Genomic DNA, 24617 nt, shown 5'->3' with positions numbered 1-24617 from the left:
AATTGATACTGCACCAAAGTATTTACATGAAATTCTAGAAAACAGGAAATTCTTTTTTTCTATTCTGATACCAGTTTTCTTCAACAGCTTCATGTAAATTCATTAATGTTAACATACTTTGTTATATCCCATTACTCCAGTAAAGGAAGAAACTTTTTAAAAAATGCTTTCCTACAAGATCTTCTGCACCTCTTGAAATAGAAAATAGTATTTAAAAAAAAAAATGACAATCACCAGTGGTGTCTTTTTCCCCTTTTCTTTACAAGAGGCAGATAGCAACTTGGATCTAAATTTAGAGAAAAATTAGAACAAAAGAAAACATGTAGCAATCCCAGACATAATTCTAATAAGTAATTTTATAGTTATGGAAGCCAGATATATTTCTGTAATTTCCCTAATGTTATTCATTGTCCTTTTTGGATTAAGACAAGATCTGCCATGTGTTGTGTTTCAGTTTTTGGTTAGTGTCAGGGAAGGTGGGAAGAAGCATCTTCTTTGTCATTTTACCTGCAATTCTGACTTTCATCAGGAAATGGCAAAGATCCATATTTTCACACAGAGTAAAATCAATGCAAGTAACCCAACCTAAATTATTCATATACCTTATTTCATTAACTAGCTAACCATCTGGCTCTGTCAATAATATCATATTTGTGTTTAGCATGCTATTTAAAATATATTCAGTATATTTTGTTCAAAGTGCTTGTTTAAACGAAATTATTCCAGTCAGTCAGTTTTCTAAAATGACTCCATACATAAAATTAAACATCATGGGAAAAAACGGAGTAATAATAGAACAATAATGTTGAAAAGTGAAGCAAGTGCTGTAAACAGTGCTGCTTGTACATTGTTTCACTCGGTCCCACTGTGTACAGAAATTATAATGCAGTCTTTAATCACATTTAATTCTTCTAAAAGACCCATGGTTATCCAGAGATTCTGTAAAATACTAAATACTAACCAATCTAGCAAAGCACTTAATTACACTGAAGTTAATGGGCATGCTCAGATGCTTACAATTAATGACATGTTTGTGTGCTATGCCAAATTAGGCCTAGAACGCACAAGACAGGCAGCAGTCAGTGAATGAAGCTATTCAGTATGCCACCGCCTTAGCCTACTTACTCAACAAGCAGCTCCATACCTCATTAACTCCATACATCATCCAAATGCTGTAATTTAATCTTTCCTAATTTTATAAGCTTTTTCTGTTTTATTAGTTAGTTTACCCTCATAACACTCTTGTGTTTTTCTTGCTTGAAGAAGAAAAACACAAGAAACACAAACTGGTAGAAAACAGGGCTGAAAGGGACATTATTATGTCATCTTGTCTACCTCCTCATTCTTGAAGGCGGCTCAGGTACACTAGACCAGCTGTGACAGAGGTTTGCCTAACTTGTTCTCCCGTATTCTCCACAAGTCCTCAAAAATAATTGTTAACAGCACCCTAAGTATTCTGGAATAAAATTTATCACAGTCAGTCAATTTGAAAACAACTATCTCTATTACAGACAGGCTAGCAAAAGACAATATTCTCAACCAGGGGTATGCGGCAGTGGCATGGAGAAGTGGGAGCACCGCTGGTTTTGCTGCTGGCACTTCTGGTTTCACTGCTGCATGCAGAGAACCCGCCCCCTCTCCATCTATCAGCCACCAGGTGGTCCCCCCCACCCAATCAGCCACCAGAGGATGACCCATCCTGCTCCCTGCTTGATCAGATTGGTCGTTGGGACCCCCCCCCCACAACTTGTTCATCAGCAGGGGGAACACCCTGCTTCTTGACCAACTGCCGGGGGTATACCAAACAAAAAAGGTTGAAAACCCCTGTTCAAAAGGATAGAATTGAATTCTAAAGGATAGCCAACTTGGCTTTGTTATAGGTAGGTCATGCCAGACCAACTTCATTTCCTTCTATGATCAGGTAATTTGCCACCTAGATAGAGGAAATGAGGTTGATGTCATACACCTGCACTTCAAAAAGACTTTGACCTGGTCTCCATAAAGTCCTCATGAAAAAATTGGGAAAATGTGGCCTCGATTACTTTATGGTCTGGTGGCTAGGTAGAGAGTACTGATTGATGAAACTGAGTCATCATGGTGGAGGGTGACCCTCACGACTCAGACCAGTGCTTTTCAACATATTCATCAATGATTTTCATTTGGGTATTAAAACTGAACTAGCAATGACACCAAACTATGGGGCAGTGTGGTCACTCTCAAAGACAGGATGGCGATACAGGCCAAACTGAACAGGTTCGCAACATGGGTGGACCTCAACCTGATGTTATTTAATATGGAGAAATGTAAAGTGCTTCATCTGGGGAGAAATAATCCACAACACACTTACAGGCTCACCAGTACTATACTTGCTAGTATCTGAACAAGACCTGGGTGTCATGATAGACCACAAAGTGAACATGAGCCACAAAAGTGATGCTGTAGCTGGCAGAGCTAATCAAATAGTGGCATGCATCTACCGAGGCATCTTGAGCAAGGCTAAGGATGTCAACCACCCTTTCTACTCAGCCTTGGCGAGACCCCAGCTGGAATACTGCTTCCAGTTCTAGGCTCTGCACTTCAAGAAGGATGTGAAGAAGTTCAAGAGAGTCCAAAGGAGGGCCATGAGCCTGAGCAGAGGCCTAGAGACCAGGTCATTGGGGAGAGGCTGAAAAACATGGGACTTTCAGCCTGAAGAAAAGAAGACTCAGAGGGGACTTGGTGGCAGCCTATACCTATATCAAGGGTGCATCAGGGCCTGGGGGAGCATCCATTCACCAAGGTCCCCCAGAGGAGGACAAGAAACAATGGGCACAAGCTGATTGAAGATCACTTCAGGTTAGACATAAGGAAAAACTTCTTTACAAGTCAAGTACCGAGGGTTTGGAACAGGTTCCCCCCAGTACAGTCATCCAGCCTGAGGATTTTCAAAAAGCTTACTGGGGTCATCTGAGCCCAGCAGTCTTTCGTGCCCAAGTGTAGAGGGACTGGACCCAGTGATCTGTAAGGTCCCTTCCAGCCCCTAACAGCTATGAAAGTATGAAACTCATCTAAACAGTTTCTAACTAATTATTTCCCTATTTTAGTCTGAGTTCTTACATGGTGCCAATTCTATTAGACACATGATCACATATGAGCACAGTTAAATTTTTCAGTGAAGACTAAATCAGAAACAGATATTAAAATGCCACACCCTTCTTGGCGTCTTCAGGTATTAGCTTTCCCTACCCAGTAAGTAGTGGACCAAATATTCCCTTAAACTTCCTCTCACTACTACTGATCTTATAAAATAGTTTTTCTTCTTCTCCTTTGCTTTCTATGGAACATAACCTAACAATTCTCTGGACTGACCGCATTATTCCATCCTTTGAAAGTTCCTTAAAAAAAACTATTTATGCAAAAGGTGGTCAAGGTCTTCTTCCTCCTCCCTTCTTTTTTGTTACTTAGGTCTTAAGGCTAAGATGAAGTCTATCTTTAGTCTGACATTCTCTCCAAGAATCATGAAGTCCAGTGTTTTATAATCCTTAATTCTTCTAAAAGACCCATGGTTATAGAAGAGATTCTTTAGAAGACTTGAAAGCAAAAGCCTTACTAGCTTTCAATAGGACCATATCTCCTTCTAAAATACTGCATCATAAAATCCACTATGTATATTAACCTCATATGATATCATTATTTAGATCATTTCAATCAATTCTCACGACACTAACATAACAACACTTCTGCAGATGACAGGTTCTCTCACTGCCAAAGGCCAAGTTTTTTTCCATTTACTAATATACATTAACCATTTGAAAAAAAGATACAACATACATTTTAGATACAGGTAACTATATTGATAAATAAAATAAAATGATAAGAATACTTCCATTATCCAGTTTCAAGTCAACAAATTTTGGATTAAGAATATAAGGGAATTTCAAAATAACCCTCTCCTCCCCTCCCCCACCCCCCAAGAAAACATGATGCCACAGTCAAAGCTAGAAAATAAAATCAAAGTGAATCCATTGATCTCAGTTTTTGGAACAGTATACAGGAAAGAAGATTGCCTCTCAAATAATTTGACCTGAATTAATAGTATTACAGTTAATATGTGGAATACCTATAATGGCATCCAGAACAAAAAATGGAACACATGCAATCTTTGGTGCAAAAATAGTTTGCACAGGAATTACATGTTATAAGCACAAACATGGAAAAACAGCTGGAAGAGAACTCAAGAGGACATTTTAGTTTAGTTAGACAAAATTAGACAAGATCCCTAAATTAATCTAACGTAATCCAAATTGCTTTAAAAACCTTCCAGTGATGAATCATAAAAAATACTGACTTCTTACTTAATAAATATATTCGTCTGTATGTGTGTATATATACGTACATATTCAGAGTCTTAGTTGCTTGTTTTAGTGACTGAAGTATTTAGATTTTTTTTTAATTCTGTTAGCCGCAAAGAGACAAGGCAACTAAAAAGTATGGTCAGAATTATATTTTCTTTTGTGTGCACCAAAGTTATTTTGCTCTAACAAAGTACATCAATGAAAAGCTGCCAGAGGAATGGAACTGATACATCAACTGGCATGCAGAGCCTAGTATTACTGACAATGACACATCAGGAAGAAAGAACTCAGCATAATTTTTGGATTACAGATTTAGTTGGCTAAACTGCCAAAAGGAAAAAAAAGCCTAGTTACTTGCTAAGTAAACATATTTAATAGGTAATCTATAAAAAACACAGAAATCAAACCCCTGATACTTTTTCATAGATCTACAATTCAGAGTAAATCCTCCTTTGAAGTGGTCCACTTTTGAACTAATTTAACATTATTTTATGAAATTTAAGCAGAATATGTATAATATTTTAAAAGTAAGGTGCTCTACAGAATAACAACTCTACATGCAACTTGAGATACTGATTACAGAAAGACTTTATAATGGATGATACACCTTAACTCTGGATTTCCCATGCTTTCCAGAATTCATAGTCAGTGGGGAAGCGGTTTCCCTCAATTTCTGCTCCATGACACAGCACTATAAACATGGCCAAAGACATTAGAAGGCTATTTGGTTTTTTTCTTTCTTTCTTGGAAACAGCAGGTAAAGCGCAATTTTGAAAGGGGAACTATCACCCTGACGTGGCATGTGTTGTTTGTGAGTTATTAAATAAACAGTAGACTCATTATCATAGTAATGGAGCCTGTCAATTTCAGGGTGAGGTCAGAGTGGGAAGAGTTCTAATGCCCTTTACCTGGAACACAAGCAACAGAAGCCCCTCGTTTTGATCAGTCTTGTATTTATTATTTCTTACATGATAGTGATGCTTTTCACTTTGGTATTGGCCTAGCAGCACCTTTTTTATAAAGAATTACACAAAGATGATGAGGAGGAGGTGTGGGAGCAACTGTAAAACTTCTGGTCTAGTAACAGGTTTTGGATACTTGGAAAAGAAAGGAAAGGAGAACTTTTACAACTATGGGCCAGATCCAATATGCATGAAAATCAGTGGCTTCATTGGATCAGAACGTAATTAGCTTTAAAAATGGGCTCCTCTCCATGTGAGTAAATTGAATGAGATTTTTCAGCACTCTGATTTAGTCATCAGAAATAAAAATGATTCTACAAAATTTAGTTTTCACCAAAACAACAGATCATGGCAACTTTGAAAACCTGATTAAAACTATCCAGTGCCAATCACTTCTCTAATATACTTTACACTAAAGATTGGTGTATCAGGTAAAATAAAATTAAAGTTTTTTTACCCAACCACAGTATAATCTTCAAAGCTATGGTGAGTTTAGGGTTACAATCATTTCTAAATTGTTTAAATTTGCTTACTTGAACAATTTAACATGCACAGTTTCTTAATTTATTTAAAATATATATTAAAATGTAGACTTCTGTGGATAATTAAATACTATTCATCGCATCACGAAACCCAAAACCTTGAAGTATAGCTAATTTATTCATAATAACTAAGATGACTTGCTAGAGGTCCATAACAATACCTCCTTGGCCCAGTGGGGCCTAGACATTCCTTCAGTCTGCTGGCACATGTGTTGCTGATAGACAGGTCTGTTTTGTGGCTAATGTTTGGGGCTTTGACTTAGAAGGAAACACTTCAGATGCCTTTCTTGTGTGACCAGAGCAAGTTATTTACTTCTCTCTGCCACAATTACCCACACATAAAATACGGATATTAGTGCTAGTTAATACAGAAAATACCAAATCTTGCATCTCTCAGAGTTAATCAGGTAATATTTGAGAGCTGAGATAATATCCTTTAAGGCTAGGGAAAAGAGAGAAAAGGAACAGACAAGCTTTTAGGCTTAATAAAGCAATTGGCTTTATTTGCAGACCTGTGGAAGGGCACTTGAACAAATAGGCTAAGTAGAGATAGTCAAAAAGCCCAAGGCTGAATCAATTCAATCTTTGAAGTTTAGTTAAAGCTGCATAGATTGGACAAATAAGCAGGAACAGACATTCACTTTTGATTCTGGAAATGCAGCCACAACCCTTCAGTGGCCCTGGCAAGAATCTGGTGGGGGTGCTATGGCATGCCTCCTTGCTTGGCTGGAGCAGACAGTTTGGGCCAAGGCTAGCCTATCCATCCTATGAGGTGCAGTTTGCAGGGCAGATCCAAAGCATCCTGGGATGCTCAGGGGCTGCAAGTTACCTTGAATTTGGAGGGGATCCAGGACAGAAGTCCAATAAACCAAATTAACCTAAATCAGTTAAGTCTGATACTACATCCATCCAAGTTTATATTAAACCAGTTTGGGTCATTTTAAAGCAGTTTATATGCACTGAACTTCTGTTGTGTTACAGATTTGAACTGGTTTCCAATAACTCATACTGGTTTATGTGTAATTTTTGTCCCTAGCCCAAAAGCTTGCCTCCTATATCTCCAGATTATATAAAAGTTGGTCCCATCAGCCACATCATCACAACTACTGGAAAACCTGCAGCGTACATACAATATCCTCTGTGGTATTAAAACAGGACCAGTCTATTGGCAAACTTTTGGACTTAGGTCTAAATTTCCTAATTCTCATAGATTGAAAAATGAAACTTAGAATTACTGCAATATAGTTTAGTTCAACCAAGAACCTAAGAGGAAGAAAGACAAAGAAAATTCACTTCAAATTTGCATTGCTCAGCACTGCATTACCTCTCAAGTTACAAGTCAGAGATATAAACTGACATCTGACTTGTTACCCCTCTGAATTAGTACTTACTGTTATGTATTAGTAGGTGTCTCTGCAGAGAGAATGGAGTTCGAAACAAAGCTTTGCACTCTTCACACTGGAATGGCCTCTCTTCAGAGTGGGTCTGCAGATGTGTCACAGGGAAGAATAAAGGAAATTAATTAGGGATGAGTTCAGAAAGAATACCAATAGCAATTAGCATACAAAGTGATGAGACTTAAAAAAATCCTGTATTTATGTGAAACCTCACAAACTAACCCAGCTGCTATTAAATAAATGTACAAAACAGGTACTTGGACTTGTTATATTGGGTAGGGGTACATGTGCAAGGAAAATAATCATATTTTGAAGGAAAACTACAAACTAAGCTTCATCACATTTCACCAAATCCTGAAATTTAAGGATCTCAAATTAAGTGCATGCATTAAAAAATCATTTTTAAAGCTAATTCCAGGCCATTTTTAGCAAACTGATGATCTGCTAATTCCCAAGACACTAATTTAAAATATGGCAAATAAAATCTCTCAGATCTAGAATCTATTCCCCACCCTTTTGTTTCAGCCTTGTTTGCTAATCTGAAACAGGAGGCAAAAGAATTGATATTGAAGATCCTCACTTACATAACTACATATTAACCAGACCTAAAATAGCCTCATCAAAGCCATAAGCAAGACAAAAAGCTAAGCTTGGCTGAATCTTGTAAACAAACTTCACAGCTGTTGAAGTGGATCTCTGGAGCTTGTGAAAGAACCAGCTTTACCCTACTTGTGTAAATTTCAAACCACTTCCCCTCTCCTCTATTTTAATCAAGGACTACCTTATTAGAGCCACTAAATAAATGCATACAATATGTTATCTACCTAATTTCCTATAATTTTCAAAGACAGGGAAGTTTTAAAGAATCAGTATCAGAATACTTTATTTAATTCACAAGGACCTTGATTGAAAGCCATCATGCCCTGAGGGAAAGGGGAGTGACAGGAAGTATTTTATAATATCCAGGGTTTGTGGTTAAAAACAAAATTATGGATATTAAAAGGTCAATCTCGTAGCCTAACAGGAAGCATTAATATGGTACACAAGTGCACAGTCTATCTCTTTATGGCAGAAACAAATCCACAATGCAATGGGATAGTCATAGCTCTTCTGCTAAAAGTCAGCAAAATTATTTATAATCGTCGCTAGCATTTTTGGGTCACACTTTCATATTGATTTTTAGTGTCCCCTTAATAGATAGTAATACAAAAATGTTAGCGTCTTCATGACTCTAAGAGTCATCAATAGTGGGTTACAAAACCTACAGCCAGAGCAATGATTAGAAATGTAAAGGGCATGATGCTTTTTCATTCATAGATATTCATTCTTTTAACCATTCCTGTCCTTATTATTAAAATACAAAAATAAAGCTTTGTCATTTTTTAACTATGCATTTGGATATGCATGGAGATATTTTTGAGAAGGTGGCTTATGACTGGATGGCTCATAGAAAGTGCTTACTGAAAACAGGGTAAAGAGGTTTCACTTCTATGGCAACAGTTCAAACCCAGCCTAAGTCACATACAGCAGAACGTCCCACTGCAGCACTTCCAAAACAGTTATGTAAAATAAAAAGACTGTCCAGTCTAACTCCTAGCTCTTCCCATCACATTAGCATTACTCAACACTCTTACTGGCAATCTCATCAGAGAGGCCAAGGATTGACTGGGCATGAAGAGACTGAACTACCTTCTCACCTCAATAGGTGGTTCCTCCAGAACAGGGTTGAGACATATTGATGAAACACTGTGGGGAAGCTTGCAGTGCTGCTGTCTGTGCTGTACCTGTTCTGTGGATAAATAGAAGGGTTCAGTCTCCAGGTCTGTCAATCTGGCACCTTTCACGAGCGCAATATTCACTCCTTTTATTTCAGAATGCCCTAGTCTGAAATACTCATTAGGTTTATTATCTCTAAACACTAAGAGCCCCTTGTCTGCCACGGTCTAAAATACAGAAACCCTAATATATTTCTACACCTCTCCAGCATGTGATAGATGTGTGCGTACTCCTTCAGATGACACTGTTATCACTACGAGCTCCTCACATTTGTTTTATGGTATGAGACTCCAAATTGCAAAACAAGCTTAATACAAGTACTTGCATGCAATTTTCAAGTGCGGCCAACATGGCTATTGAATGGTGTTACAAAATTGCACCCTATTGTACGATACCAAATCATACACATATATTGTATAATGGTACACTATATACAATAAATTGTGTATCATGCACATTAAACTTTTTTTTTATTTAAAAAAAGGCATGATTTATATACATGCAGCAAGGAAAAGTAATAGAACTGTTCAATCGTTGTTAAATATTCCATTCTTTTCCCAGCTTTAGGGCACATAAACCAGTGGGATGCCCCAAATTCGAAAGTAAGAGAAGAGATTACAGCTGCTCTTAAGTATGGAACCATCTAAAACAGGCCTCCATCTGGGTTACTCGTTCTCTTCCCTGGTTCCCCTCCACACACATCTTGAACTACTGTTGAAGCTATATTTAGCTACATTTAGTTGTTTTTTAACCTGAATCAGCCTGAAATATTAAGTGACTCCCTAACACTATCAACATGAGCAGGTTCATTGACTTCAGGGGGCCTGCACGCATGCTTAATGCTAGGTTACTGAACCAAAGCCTTAGATGGGGTTTGCTCTTCTTCCCCATAATTAATGCTTCTTTATATAAAGTCAGTCCTAGGCTGCTTCTTGAAATGTGTTAAACACATTTGATCCAGGAAAGCACAGAAAAGATGCATTAAAAATTGGGAAAGTCTACAAGCACTTTTCTGTTACTGCAGCTCCAGCAATTGAGGATGGCATGATAACGGATATTTTTATTGCTGTGTCCTCTACAGCAGATTTGAATTACATCATTTGTGCCTCATATATACTGTAACTTGCACTGTTGGAAGCACAAATAGGGCTGAACTGTAAAATATTAAAAATAAAGAGACCAATTTCCAACCGCCTAAGGGCTCACTGTGAAGAATACAAAACCAATTATCAATATTATACATTAAAACGCACATGGCTAGTTATTTCTCTAAAATATAATTATCTTCATATTATCTCTGATGCTTGAAAGTAATTTTCCCTAATAGAAATCAATAAACTTTATATTAGGCACCCACTAATTAGTTTTTCAATGTTCTGAATGGACTTACAGAAATAAACACACTATAGACTACATTAACCCAGAACCTTTTCTGGCACAAGAGACCTTGTACTGGAAACCCTAAATAAAGTGATTTTGTCACCCCACAAGGTACCTAACAACTCTGACTATGTCAGGGGATTGCAGCTGGCCAATATAGTTGCAAAAAGTACTTCATTTGATGGCTGATATGACCAAAGAAACTGGGACTACTCCAAAATAGCCTTCTCTCAGCCTTTACTAGGATGGCTCTGGTGGATTCAGTGCCAAATTAAAGCTGCCCATCCCAAAGGAACTCCTGAAAGAGTGTAGTCATTACAACCACACGTTTTCCATGAATGAAGATCACTTGATTAGCTCTAAGACGGATGTTCTCAACTTTTTTAGGCTCAAGGCACCCCTCAGAAACTGTCAGCTCCTAGACTTCATTTGTTTTTTGACTACTGAAAAATAATAGAGCAATTTCCTCTATTGCAAAGAACTCAAAGACAATAACAGGTCACAATGTTCTCAACATTATGAATTCCTATTTAAAATCTCTGGGTTTATGTTGTGAACCATGGCATCTTGGCTGAGAGTCACTGCTCTAAGCCCTTCTGAATATTTTGTCCACTTATCTGTTACTGCTCGTTGTTCTCGTCTCCTCAGACTTTATTCCAGAGCCAATCTAGTACGTGAACAATTGAGGGGGAAAAAAAGGTAAGCCCTTCCTTTGTACTCAGTGTATAAAAAAATAATATACATCAGTATTTGTCTGCAAAGATGCACTTTCATAAAATCTGACCTACCCTAATGAAAGGTAAAAAGTTTTGTCTCTAGCACTGGTCCAATACTATTTTTATTATTATCTCTACATTTGCTGTCCACCTCTTTCGTGAAAAGACTTTATATTCTATGACTACCTACTTCATTTAAAAGCAGTATTTAGTCACCACAGTGAATGAACTGCCTTACTCCCATTACCTTTCCCAGAGAATTGGATATCTAATTTTCTTTGACTCTTTGAAAAGGTTAGCCTTAGCCTGCACAGTATGCAGCATTCCCCAAAACTTGAGAAATAATTAAAAGCAAACAGGCTGTGGAAGCTAAGGGGTTTTTTTTTGTTCTGACACATAACCAGGATAAGAATCCTCATATAAAAATATATATCTCCATCTAAATGATGGATGTAAAATTCAAAGAAGGTACAAAATGTATATCCTGTTTCTTATTATAAATAAAAATATGTACTATAATGCTAGCTGGCTGTAAAAGCCAAAGAAGATTTTCAGATTTGAAAGCATCAAATTTGATATCATGTCTTCTGCTAAATATTGCTGATTTATCTGTTTTAACTAAAGCACATATTATTCTTACTACAGATTTACAGCCACATTGCTTCATTGTAGCAGAACACTGTCAACTCATTCAAGTCCCAAGATTTACCTCCCCCAAAAGAAAAGAACATATGTATAGTATATCTGCATTGGACTACACAATACAGAAGAATTAAAATAAGGGGCACAGAGATTTAAAAGAAAAGGATAAAGCCATAAACATTAACACAAAGCATAAGCTAAATAAGAGATTAGGTGAGACACTATGAAATTTTACATTTCTGTCTTACTGGGAAGATTTTGTTGTCATCAAAATACCGAACCATTTAATTCAGTGGCTCTCAATCTCTTTTGGGTTTGAGGCATTGCTCCTGAGACTCAAGGCACCTCTCTGTAACTTCTGTGAATTGAGTGGCGCCTAATTCCAACAATTAACTTATATATTGCAGTGTTTACCTCCTTACACATGCCAGGCAGTGAAGATGGAGGACTGGCCAGCCAGGGACAAGCCTGCAACTGTGCTTATCTGCTTATTTCCTCACATCTCATTCATCTCTTCGAAAATCTCATGGCACCCTAAGGTGCCATAGCACCCTAGCTGAGAATCAGTGGTTAAGCTCTTACAAGTATAGTCTTCCTTGAACCACAGTAATAACAATATTCTAGATCACATATTTAGTGTATGCTGTACACTCTGTTCAATTTTCAAATATGCCACTGAGATTTACTCAGTAAGAAAAGTATGTCACTTAGACTGAGGAGATATGTAAAGGCTCTCTGTCAAATCTGTAACTAAATGTAAAGAAAATATGTATATTTTGTTTCTCTCTACACTTTCTTTATCCAACTGGACAAATACATCTGCATTACTTGCATACACGCTCAAGAAGCAATTACTCCCACACATAGCAAGAATATCCATGACAAAAATAAACAGCGTATTTACCAGATAATTAAAGTCTTAGTAAATTTTTTTTAGCAAATAGACTACATATTTTTTATTAAATAAAAGGGTCAGTTCTGTGAAATTTTTCTCATGCAATTTTTGCTGATATGAATAGTGCCACTGGTGCAAGTAATAGTTGCAAAATTAGGCAAAAAAACATCATTCGCTATTCTTGATTCTGAAGTTCTGATTCCTTATAGGCCATCACATGCAGGTTATCATAACAAAAATACTTAGAACCTAGAAACCTGTTACGTTAAGATACAGAAGCAATTGCCTGAATTGTATTTCAGGTCCTTTTATAGAACTGCATCCATTCTGCAGGATTCACCACCACTTTGTCGGGCCCTTTTTAAAATGAAGTTTAATATGTAAGCTATGATCATAATGTGTATGAAAATTAGTCTACTCATTCAACAGGCTTCTGTATGCTGTCTGTTTTAGAACAGTTATCACTGTTTCATCCTGCAAGAGGTATTATTATTACTTTCATATGATTTATGGCTGAAAGTATAAGAGATAGTGCAAAGATCCTGTGCCAAATTCCTGAATGGCATATAACATGAGCCAAACTGTGAAAAACATGTAAGTAAGAGTATATCAATTTCATCAAAGGGAAGGGGAGAAAGAGCAAAGGGTTCCAAAGACTGGGTAGGAAACCAGCTAGATAATTTTTTACAGTCTTATAATTCTGAAACAGCAGTCATGGGTGTCATTGAAAATGGAACCTAGGGTTAAAAGTAATGACAGGCATTAGAGAAATTAGGCTAAGCAGATTGAGCTTAAATCAACATAAGTAGAGCGTCCCTCCATGGGCACATTCTCAGGGTAATGTTTTTTCTGATGTTGTAGTAATGTGTTATTTAACACGACAAAATGCAAATATGGTATTGTTGGAAAGCACCATGTGATAGGTACAATGATTAAGAATGACTGCAAGAGCAATACTGATAATATTGTTCAAATGTTGTCTCTGTTTTTTTTTTTTTACCTAAGACTGAGGCCATTTTAAATTAGATAAAAATTTGACCCGATAACAAAAATCAAAACAGAAAAATCAAATAAAGGATTTAGCCAATGCTCGTTAGCAAAGAAACACTGTTTTGGTTTGTGTGTATTTTATTTTATTTTTTTTACGAAAACTCAGTTATCTTGAGATCTTGGTTATAACAAAAAACACTAGAAAATACATTTGCCAATACTTTAATCTTATGTTTATAAGCATGCCAGAGCTTAATGATCAACCATTTAAAAGGAAAATAGCTGCAAATCTGAGGCTGGCAGACCTGTAAACAACAACAGCAGAGTGCTTTACCTTCTTGTGATTCTTGTAAACATTTCTGTGGGCAAATCCCTTTCCACAAAGCTTGCATTTATAAGGTTTATCTTCACTGTGTATTATTTTGTGTGCAGTCACTTGATCAAGTCGTTTGAAGGACTTATTGCAAACCTCGCAGGTGTAGGGGCGTTTTTCTGCAGAAAATGAGTGGGGGACATTTAATCTCCTGTTTGTACAGGGGGAGAAGATGAAAGGCAAAGACAGTCATCTCCTCAGAGAGATTTTTGCAATTAAGTCAACCCAATTAAGATTAAACCAATTAGAAAGACATCTAATGCCCTTTATGTTAGACAGTTAAGTCACTTCATAAAAGATGAGCCATGGTGCATCTCAAGAAATTGGCACATTCTTTGCAATAATCATTGCTAAAACTAAATTCTGATTAATTAGCTTAAATCAAAAGAGAATGACTTCAAAGAGGAAAAGCCTGTTTCCAGATTACAAATGTGAAAGAGGGCATGACAGTTTAAATGTTTTAAAACTTAATTAACAATATACCTATCATATTAGCTTCCAAAACCTAAAGTCCCTATGAAAAAGCCTTTATTCTTCAACTGGTGACTGCAACTTAACTGCATAAGCCCTGTATTCTCATTCAAAATGTGTCAAAACTAAGCTACAAGCTGCTGTGATAAAGTTAATGCGTCTTCAGTGTGGGCTGATATCAAGAAAAGAAATAAATTAGAAGTCTCTGCAGTTGTGAAAGCCTGCATTTTTTAAACTTTAATGTATTTGACAGGACAACGTTCATGAAACCATTGAGTCACCCGGCATTTCTGATCACTGGTTTCATTCCCTTTCTGTTCAACATGAAATTTCAGCCACTAATCACCTACTCTCCTCCACAAAACAAGTAGCAATCTAATTTTTCCCCATGGAACTGAACTTTCCCATCCACGCTATTATAAAAAGGCAGCTTCAAGAAGTTTCAAGGAGCAGGAGACTGCACTGTTAAATATGGATATTCTACTGGGGTAAAAAGCATTATTTAAATGATTTTATAGGGAGTGGGCGGGTGGGACAGACTTGACTGAAACAGCCTCAAAACACAGTGGTATTCAACAAACCTTTTCTTAGAAAATAATCTAGGTAATACCTCAGGGACCAATTACAACATACTGAAAACAATTAAAGATTTTTACCTGAATGGGTTATCATATGGCGTTTTAGCTGGTTAGCTGATATAAATTTCTTGTCACATTCCTGACATTCAAAGATCTCATGAACCTGCAAAGTGTTTAATGATAATTAAATATGTGTTTCCAACAAGATAGCGCCTCTTCAATATACCGAACATCCCTAACAAACTGTAATTATCTCTTAGGCAGTAGGTATGCTAATATTTATTGATAGTTTGTGACTTCTTTAATTACCCCATGCTGGATTGCAAAGTTTGAAAAAAATCAAACGCTACTTCTGAACAAAAAATTAACACCAAGGCTACAGACAGAAATGAAGAGCACATCAATGCATACTATCAGATGAAATTTGAATTCCATCAACATGGAAACATGCAAGAAGTGTAGAATTTGTCAGTGCATTTACCTCTAACAAATGTGAGTATACAGGCACACCTCTCTCTTAATAATCATAACCATTACTGTCACTTTAAAAAAAATTCATTCAGGAAAGTTAAGTCGAATTTAAAAAATGAGGAATTTGAAGTGGGTTAGTTAAAGCACATTAAATGGAAAGTGGAATTGGAGTAAATAGTAAAATTATCTGTACTCCAGTTTACTCCAATTTAAGGAATTGCTGTAAAGTTAATTCACATTTTATTTTTATTACATTAAACTGCCAATGATTATTTATTATCACAAATGAAAAAGTTGATCATCTAGATTCACCTAACTGGACATATTAGACTACCAATCCTCCCTCTCCAAAAAAAAAGAAAGATATTCTTGCCAGTAATAACAAAATATAGTTAACCAAGACCTACTGCTGTAATTACTTATGTAAGTAGTGTCCACTCACATTAGTTATCCCATCTTAGTTAATAGGGCTCCTTTCCTGAGTAAAACCTACTTCCTTCCAAAGTAATTTGAAATTAGAACACTGAATTTCTCCTGTCATATTTAAAAAGTGACATTATCAAGCCAATTTTCCTGCGAATTTTAAGTTTTCTGAAAATAAAGTTTATATAATTGTAATATTAAGAGATAGAGTTCAATTTTTTTCTAAATTTAATTAAATAGTAATCTATGATGATTTCTCCCAAAACCGACCATGTTGGTGCTACAGTAAGAGAACTTGAAAGTTCAACGCAAACGAAACAAAATAAATTAAACAGCCATTATTCAGGATGAGATAAGAATTCCTCGGTTTGACTCCATACTTTTCTTGACTGAATGTGAATCATTTGCTGTAATAAGGTTTAAACCTGGCACATAGTAATGACTAATCAGACAGAATTACTGTTTAAATCACTACCAGATTATGCTTTGCATCACATATATTTTAAGAGCAGTGCCGTATTTTGCAGAAATTTCAGTGAGAAAAGAGTAAACTGGAGGTCTTGCTCTAACAGAGACCTTAACATCTGGAGGAAAAGCAGCAAGAGGGCACAGCAGCCCCTTGGCTCAGCAAGGAACTAGTGGTCCTCCTGCATCTAAAAAGACAGACCTACAAAGGACAGAGGATGGGATCCACCTCCAAGGAGAAATATACTGCATTGGTTCAAACCTGCAGGGAGCAAACCAGGAAAGCCAAGGCTGGAATGGAACTCCAACTGGCTACAAGTATCAAGGACAATAAACAGTCCTTTTTTAGATATGTGGGGAGCCGGAGGAAAAGCAAGGGCAACATTCCATCCCTGCTAAACCAGAAGGGAGAACTGGTGACCAATGCCCAGAAAAAAGCCAACTTACTAAATTGGTACTTTGCATTGGTCTTTCACAAGTCCCATGGGACACCCCTACCCTATTATGGGACAGGGATGCCTGAGTGAGGGTGGTTCCTTGCCCTCCATCAATGCTGACCTCGTGAAGAAACACTTTGAGAGGCTGGACACCTTCAAGTCAGCCGGCCCTGACAATTTGCACCCCAGAGTACTCAAGGAGTTGGCCTGCATCATAGCTCAGCCCCTGGAACTGATCTTCGAGACCTCCTGGGGCTCGGGTGAAGTGCCCGATGATTAGAAGAAGGCCAATGTAGTGCCTATCTTCAAGAAAGGGAGGAAAGTGGATCCGGCTAACTATAAGCCCATCAACTTGACCTCTATCCCAGGGAAGGTCTTAGAAAAGATTATCAAAAAGGCCATTCTTAACAGACTGGCCGATGGCAACATCCTGAGGGATAGCTAGCATGGGTTTGTTGCAGGTAGGTTGTGCTTAACCTCATTTCCTTTTATGACCAGACGACTCATCACCTGGACAAGGGGGAAGAGATTGATGTCATATATCTTGACTTTAAAAAAGCCTTCGATCTGGTATCCTATGATCAACTTTTGGCAAAACTGGCCAACTGCGGCCTCGGTTCCACCATGATCCTCTGGCTGGGAAATTGGTGCCGTGGTCAGACCCAGAGGGTGGTGGTTGACAGAAGTCAATCGTCATAGTGCGCTGTAACCAGTGGGGTCCCTCAAGGCTCTGTCCTTGGACCCATATTGTTCAACAACTTCATTAATAATGTGGACATTGGAATCAGAAGCGGACTGGCCAAGTTTGCCGATGATACCAAACTTTGGGGTAAAGCATCCACACCTGAGGACAGCAGGATAATCCAGGCTGACCTTGACAGGCTCATGTAATGGGCAGATGAGAACCTGATGGTGTTTAACACTGAAAAATGCAAGCTTCTCCACCTTGGTAGGAAAAACCTGCAGCATGTCTATAGGCTTGGCAGTGCTACGCTGACTAGCACTACAGATGAAAGGGACTTGGGGGTCACGATTAACCACAAGATGAACGTGAGCCTTCAATGTGACACCACAGCTAATAAAGCAAGCAAAACCCTGGCTTGCATCCGTAGATGCTTCTCAAACAAATCCCTGGATGTCATTCTCCCATTGTACTCGGCATCAGTGAGGCCGCAGTTTCATAGTTTCTAGTGGCAGAAGGAACCTGAGTAAATCATCTAGTCTGACCCCCTGCCATGGCAGGAAAGATTACTGGGGTCAAACAACCCCAGCAAGGTGTTCATCCAACCTCCTCTTAAAGACCCCCAGGGTAGGGGCCAGCACCACTTCTCTTGGAAGCTGGTTCCAGACCCTAGCCACCCTGACCGTGAAGTAGCGCCTCCTGATATCTAGCCTAAATCTACCCTCTACCAGCTTGTGACCATTATTCCTGGTCACTCCTGGCAGTGCTTGGGGGAACAGGGACTTCCCCAGTGCCTGCTAATCCCCTGGAAATACCTGGAAATTTCAGTCCAGGTATGGTGCTGGTTGTTCCTCCCCAGGTGTATCACTTTACACTTGTCAGTGTTGAATCCCATCCTGTTCTCATCCGCCCACCCTTGTATCCTGTCTAGGTCCGGTTGTAGCCTATTGCTCCCTTCTAGAGTGCCCACATCCCCCCACATCTTAGTGTCATCAGCAAATTTGAACAGGGTGCTTTTTACCCCCTTGTCCAAGTCGCTGATGAAGATGTTGAACACTGCGGGCCCGAGGACGGAGCCCTGCAGAACCCCACTGCCCACATCCCTCCAGGCTGAAAATGACCCATCCACTACCACTCTCTGGGTGTGGCCCTCCACCCAGTTGGCAACCCAATTGACTGTGTGGGTGTCGACACCACAGTCCTCCAGTTTCTTAATGAGAACAGGGTGAGAGACAGTGTCGAAGGCCTTCCGAAATTCCAGGAAGAGTATGTCTACTGCTACCCCTGCATCTAATGATATGGTGATCTGATCATAGAAGGCCACCAGGTTGGTCTGACAGGACCTGCCACTGATGAACCCATGTTGGTTGCCCCTAAGCATGAAATCCCCTGCTGGCCCCTCATGGATGTGTGCCAGCATAATTTTCTTGAACAGCTTGCCTAGGATCGAAGTAACACTAACTGGCCTATAGTTTCCCGGGTCCTCCTTCCCCTTTTTGAAGTTGGAATACTGCATCCAGTTTTGGGCTCCACAATTCAAAAATGATGTGGAGAAGCTTGAGAGAGTCCAGAGGAGAGCCACATGTATGGCCAGAAGTCAGGAAAACAGACCTTATGATGACAGGCTGAGAGCCATGGGACTCTTCAGCCTGGAAAAGCACAGGGTCAGGGGTGATCTGATGGCCACCTATAAGTTTATAAGGGGTGTTCACCAGGATCTGGGGGAATGCTTGTTCACCAGAGCACTCCAAGGGATGACAAGGTCGAACAGTTATAAACTCCTCCAAGACTGTTTCAGGCTGGACATAAGGAACAACTTCTTTACTGTCCAATCCCCCAAGGTCTGCAATAGCCTGCCACCAAAGGTGAACACCTTCAAGAGAAACCTGGATGTTTTTCTTGCTGGGATCCTATGACCCCAGCTGACTTCCTGCCCCTGAGACAGGGGCCTGGACTCGATGATCTTCCAAGATCCCTTCCAGCCCTAATGTCTATGAAATCTATGAAAAAAATCACAGCAAGAATAAGGTGACTTTGTCCACAAGTAAACATCCAATTTAGAGTCTCTGACTTCCACAGAATTCACTCTTGCTGCTTTTCTCCCATTAATAAATTTATTCAATATTATGGAAGGGTCATAATGGCAATGTAGTGGTGATGGTCCAACAAATATGCAAGCAAGGGGTTTTTTGGGGGACAATCAAAGGGCTTGGGGAGATGGGAGAGTTGCAGGGGGATGGGACCAACTGTATAATTGTAAGAACTGTCTGACAAGCTTTCAGGCACAGAGTACCCTTTCCTCAAATCCAAAAAAGATGTAGATACAGCCCAAGCTAAATACCAGATAAAACAAGAGGTTTGATCCTGCAGGTAGTTTCCTGGGGTGGACAAGACTGGGTCCCTAAAGCCTCTAGAGCAACTGTTTGGGTTGGCTAGACAGTCTGGGCAACTCTGAGCCGCTTACACTCTCCGATCACAAAGCAAATAGAAATCCACTGCAACAAAGTGGCACTATTTTAACCTTTTGTTACAGACAGGTGTGCTGCAAAAAAGGGTAGAGCATCTATTTGTTGCCATTTATGTTGCCATAAAGAAAACTTTATAAGATGTCATTTTTATTGAGCCACATATACAACCTCAGGTAGTAGCTGCATAACAAATAAAAATAACCTTTGTAAAATTAGGTTATCTATTTAAAATACCCTTTATTTGTTTTATTTAAATTAGGCTATAGTTGCTCTTTCCCAGACCTGAGGAAAGGCACTCTGGGCCCAAAACCTTATCTGATATGTCTCCCAACTATAAAGAAGGTCCCATAAAAGATACAGCCCTAAAAATATATACTTATTCTATATTATACACATAGCCCCGTGGTCAAACCTTTCTAAAGAATTCTGGTAAAGCTATAGTCATACATTACAAGCAAATGGAAGTGGCCCTTCTGAGGCACTCAGGATGATCTATGCTACACACATAAGTGAAAGCCATAAAGAAATGTTCTACTCAAAAATCACCTTTACAAATTAAACACTTCATAAGGTCTGAGCTGCACATCTTCTGCTTTGTGATTCATGCTGTATTTAAAATACTTTTGAAACAAATTAATTGTTTTAGTAATAATCACGACAGGTTACCACCACTTCCCCAGGATTCCACAAGTTTTTGTATGCTTCCATTTACTTTTACATGTAGAAAGGTCCAGAGTCTTTTAGATCCAAAACATTTCTCTAAAATCAGGTTGGTAGGCAACTTTTCTCTGCACATTCCTTGTTCTGCTGGGATGAACAATGGTTTCACATCCTTTTTCAGCTCGCCTGGTTTTTCCTTCTCTCATACAATTCAGTAATTTCACAACCAAGCCAACTCAGAATATTTTAAATAAAATGGGATGAAATATTTAGGGAAGAAGCAAGGTACCAATCCAACAGTGCTCTTTACTTTTGCATAACTCTGATTTCAGCTTACAAACTGTTACATGGAGTCCTCCTAAAAAGGGGGAAATTGTAGCAGTATTTTAATAACTATGGAGAAAAATTTTTAAACAGGGAAAAAAAAGTCTTTTCTATTTTTTCTTCATATCAAGAAAAAGGAACTGCAGGGTAGTATTATAGGCTACATAAAGCCATTCATTACATTTAGATCTAAATGCGTATGTGTGCAGGCATTCAGAAGGGGTGTGCAGGCAGACAAAAAATGGTGGGCCCAAACAAAGTAAGTTCACCTGAGGAGGTGAACTAACTTACATTAGGAATGGGTTAACCTGACCTATTGAACTCCTGTTTGCATTCGGAGCACAGCCCTCAAGCTGGGAAAGCCTAGCCACTTGCCCTAGCCTCAGCACTGTGTTCTTCCTACAACCCCCTAACTGTGACTGGGATATTTTTAGTTCCCTGACCTCCACTCCAGGACGTGCCAACCCCTATAGACCCACGAGTGACCCCTCCCAGTCCTGCCCACTCCTTCCCTCCACCCCAATGGTTCCCCATATGGTTCCTGGCACCAACGACAGACTATATGCACCACTCCCATTCTATGTTCAAATGGCTTAAAGAAAGCTGCATGAACGTATATCAGGTGAACAACTATCAGCACCCTTAAAGAGTAACTCATATGTATAGAATGATTGAAAACTGATTATGGGTTGATTTAAGATGACACTGTCTTCTCTTATGCCTGACTACAGACAAACATGGCTAACTACCTCTTTCCTCATACCAAGAACAATTTCATGCAGAAAGAGAGAGTTGTTGGGCAAGCTTTCAGGCATGAAGTGCTTTCCCTCAACTTGTCCAAAAGCTCTCTGAACTACGCAGTTGCTTCAGTAAAAGATATCACTAAAAATCTGCCTCTTATGCGTTTCTAGATCCTAACTACAACACTTTAACTCTTCATTATTCATTTATGTACTCAGCACTAAGATGGTATGTTAAAAAGCACTAAAATTCAGATATGTTTTCAATCTTTAGTACTCTTTGTATCAATATTTTAGAAAATATCAAGTCAAAACAAACTAAACTAAATATCAAGCCAAAACAAAATAACTAGAAATATAACACATTCTCATGAATAGAAGCATCTGAAAGATAATAAGCAAAGGATAGGGCTAAATGGAAGGAGGGAGGTCAAAAGTGGGGTCCTGCAGTGATCTCCACTGCACCCAATTTTTGTTGAACATTTTCATTAATGATCTGGAAATGGAAGTGCACAGTGAAATCTCCAATTTTGCCATTGATGTTAAATTATTCCAGGTAGTCAAGTCCCAAGCTGATAGAGAGGAGCTGCAGAAAGTTCTCTCCAAACTCACTGAGTGGGCAAAAACAATGGCAGATGATCTACAAAGTTGACAAGTGCAAGATGATGCCCATGGGGAAAAATAAGTTCAGCTATACATGCATATTGTTGGGTTGTTAACTAGCTGTTACAATTCAGGAAAGAGACCCTGGAATCACTGTAGATAGTTCTCTCAAAGTGTCAGCTCAATGAGCAGCAGCAACCAAAACAGCTAATAAAATGGTTTCATTAAGAAAGGAAAAGAAAACAAAATGGAGAATATTGTCATGCCATTACACAAATCCATGATGTGCCCACATCTTGAACACTGTATAGAGTTCTGGTCTCCACATCTCAAAAAAGGATGTTGTAGAATTAGAAAAGGTACAGAGAAAGCCAACCAAAATGATCAAGGGCCTGGAACAGTTGCTATACCAGGAGAGACTATAACTTCTAAGACCATTCATTTTGCAATTGGGGGGTATATCCAGATGAGCATGAACATTTGTTTCCCAGGGGTCAAATAAAAGCAGCACACCTTGTGCCACTGCTACTTGTCTTCAGGGAATGCCAGTGCCATGCGCGCTCTGGCACATAGCAGGTAGACCTGGTTGGGCAACTGTGCTAGCCCCAGCATCCTTACCTGGGATCCTGGGGGCCTCCTGGGGTTGCAGCCACAGCAAGCAGCCTGGCCAGCTCTGGCTGGCCAGGCTCTGGTTTTTGGTGGCACGCACTGCCACTAATTACACTGCCTGGCCTTTTTTCAGAGTGGGTTTTTTAACTCCAGGATCTCCCAGGGTCAACCCCTGCCCCTCCCCCTGCCCTTCCCCCACACTGCAAGGTAACAGAACAGGGAATACCTGCATGTGCAGTGTATGGGGCAATGTAGATAGGTCTGCAGCGCCACATACCACACCTCCGCACTCATCTGTCTGCAGCTGAGAAGGATAAGTGGGGCATATGATAAAGGCCTATAAAATCATGAAGAGTATGGACCAAGTAAACAGAGAGCTATTGTTTGCCAAGTTCCAGAATATTAGAACTAGGGGGCACCCACTGAAATTAGCAGGAGACGGGTTTAAAGCTAATTAGAGAAAGTATTTTGTTATGGAACACTTAGTTAACTTATGGAATTCTTTGCCACAGGACTGGTAGAGAGAGATAGCACAGCCAAGTTAAAAAATGGACCGGACAAATTCACTGATGATAGCTCTATTAATACCTGTTAAACAGAACAGCTGGAGATATTTCCATTGGCATCTCCAGCGGCAGGCAAAATACAGCCTGTGGGCCACATCTAGCCTGCAGGTGATTCAATCCAGCGCATGAGGTACCTCCATAAATCTAATTATCACAGGCCCTAGCCCTCACTGTTCCTCTGAAAGCCAGTGCCTCCATGCAGGAAGTCCAACTTTGGCCACTAAGCAACCAGCCCCCAGCCCATCCCGGCCTGGCCTGCCCCCATCCCCAAGGCAGAGGGTGCTAGAGACAAGAAGCTTTTGCCTGGCAGAGGTTTTTGCCTGGCATCCCTGTGGCTGTTTCCGAAACCACCCTGCCTGCAAGAGTGGAAATGAAGGTAAGGGTCCCACTGAGCTAGGGGCCAGGGACTCCCACTGGGGAAAGGGGGCTGGGAGCATGGGCAGCCGTGTGCTATGGGACCTGGCCAACCTGGCCCCCACATTGCAGGAGCATGAGAGCCGTGTGCTCTGGGCCTGGGCTGGACTTGGGCAGAAGCTGTCTACCATGGGACCTCTCCGGACGTGCCACCCACCATACCCACACCCCACCAGACACACACAGTCACTTCCCAATCACACCCTCCCACATATAACCCTTACCTTCCCCCAACACAATATAAGTATATAAGGGGTGTACATCAGGATCTGCGGGAATGCCTGTTCACCAGAGCACCCCAAGGGATGACAAGATCAAACAGTCACAATCTCCTGCAAGACCGTTTCAGGCTGAACATAAGGTAGAAATTCTTTACTGTCCGAGCCCCCAAGGCTTGGAACAGACTCCCCCCAGAGGTGGTGCAAGCACCTACTCTGGATTCCTTTAAGAGACATTTGGACATTTATCTTGCTGGGATCCTTTGATCCTAGCTGACTTCCTACCCCTGGTGCAGGGAGCTGGACTCGATGATCTTCCAAGGTCCCTTCCAGCCCTAATGTCTATGAAACCTATGAAATATACAAAAATAAGACTGTATTTTGAGCAATTATGCAATTGCTGCTATATACACTATGCAAACACATCAATCAGGTCAAAGATTTTTTTTTAATAAAAAATTAAAATATGGTATAGTAGATG

General features: G+C 39.5%; 1 protein-coding gene across 12 annotated transcripts in view; it reads right to left on the bottom strand.

Moving 5' to 3' along the window:
• The window catches only part of PRDM5 (PR/SET domain 5), a 172622-nt gene that overhangs the window by 78485 nt on the left and 69520 nt on the right, over positions 1–24617 (bottom strand). For 9 of the 12 annotated variants that reach the window (XR_016440802.1, XR_016440801.1, XM_090036622.1 and 6 more), the window contains 4 exons: positions 15135–15219; positions 13969–14126; positions 8933–9019; positions 7230–7323 (listed from right to left, as the gene is read on the bottom strand). Coding sequence is in view for 10 of the 12 variants with exons in the window: in XM_090036622.1 (XP_089892748.1) it covers positions 7230–7323; positions 8933–9019; positions 13969–14126; positions 15135–15219 (424 nt within the window). In the remaining 2 variants the exon portion in view is untranslated. Of the gene's footprint in view, positions 1–7229; positions 7324–8932; positions 9025–13968; positions 14127–15134; positions 15220–24617 lie in introns of all 12 variants that reach the window. The other 3 variants (XM_090036619.1, XM_090036625.1, XM_090036626.1) reach the window with 3 other exon arrangements.

This window comes from Crocodylus siamensis, chromosome 2 (genome assembly GCF_052110815.1).
Source record: "Crocodylus siamensis isolate JL-2025a chromosome 2, ASM5211081v1, whole genome shotgun sequence".
NCBI classification, from domain to species: Eukaryota; Metazoa; Chordata; order Crocodylia; family Crocodylidae; genus Crocodylus; species Crocodylus siamensis.
Note: the sequence above shows the minus strand (reverse complement) of the source record. Positions and strands in the feature narration are given on the sequence as shown.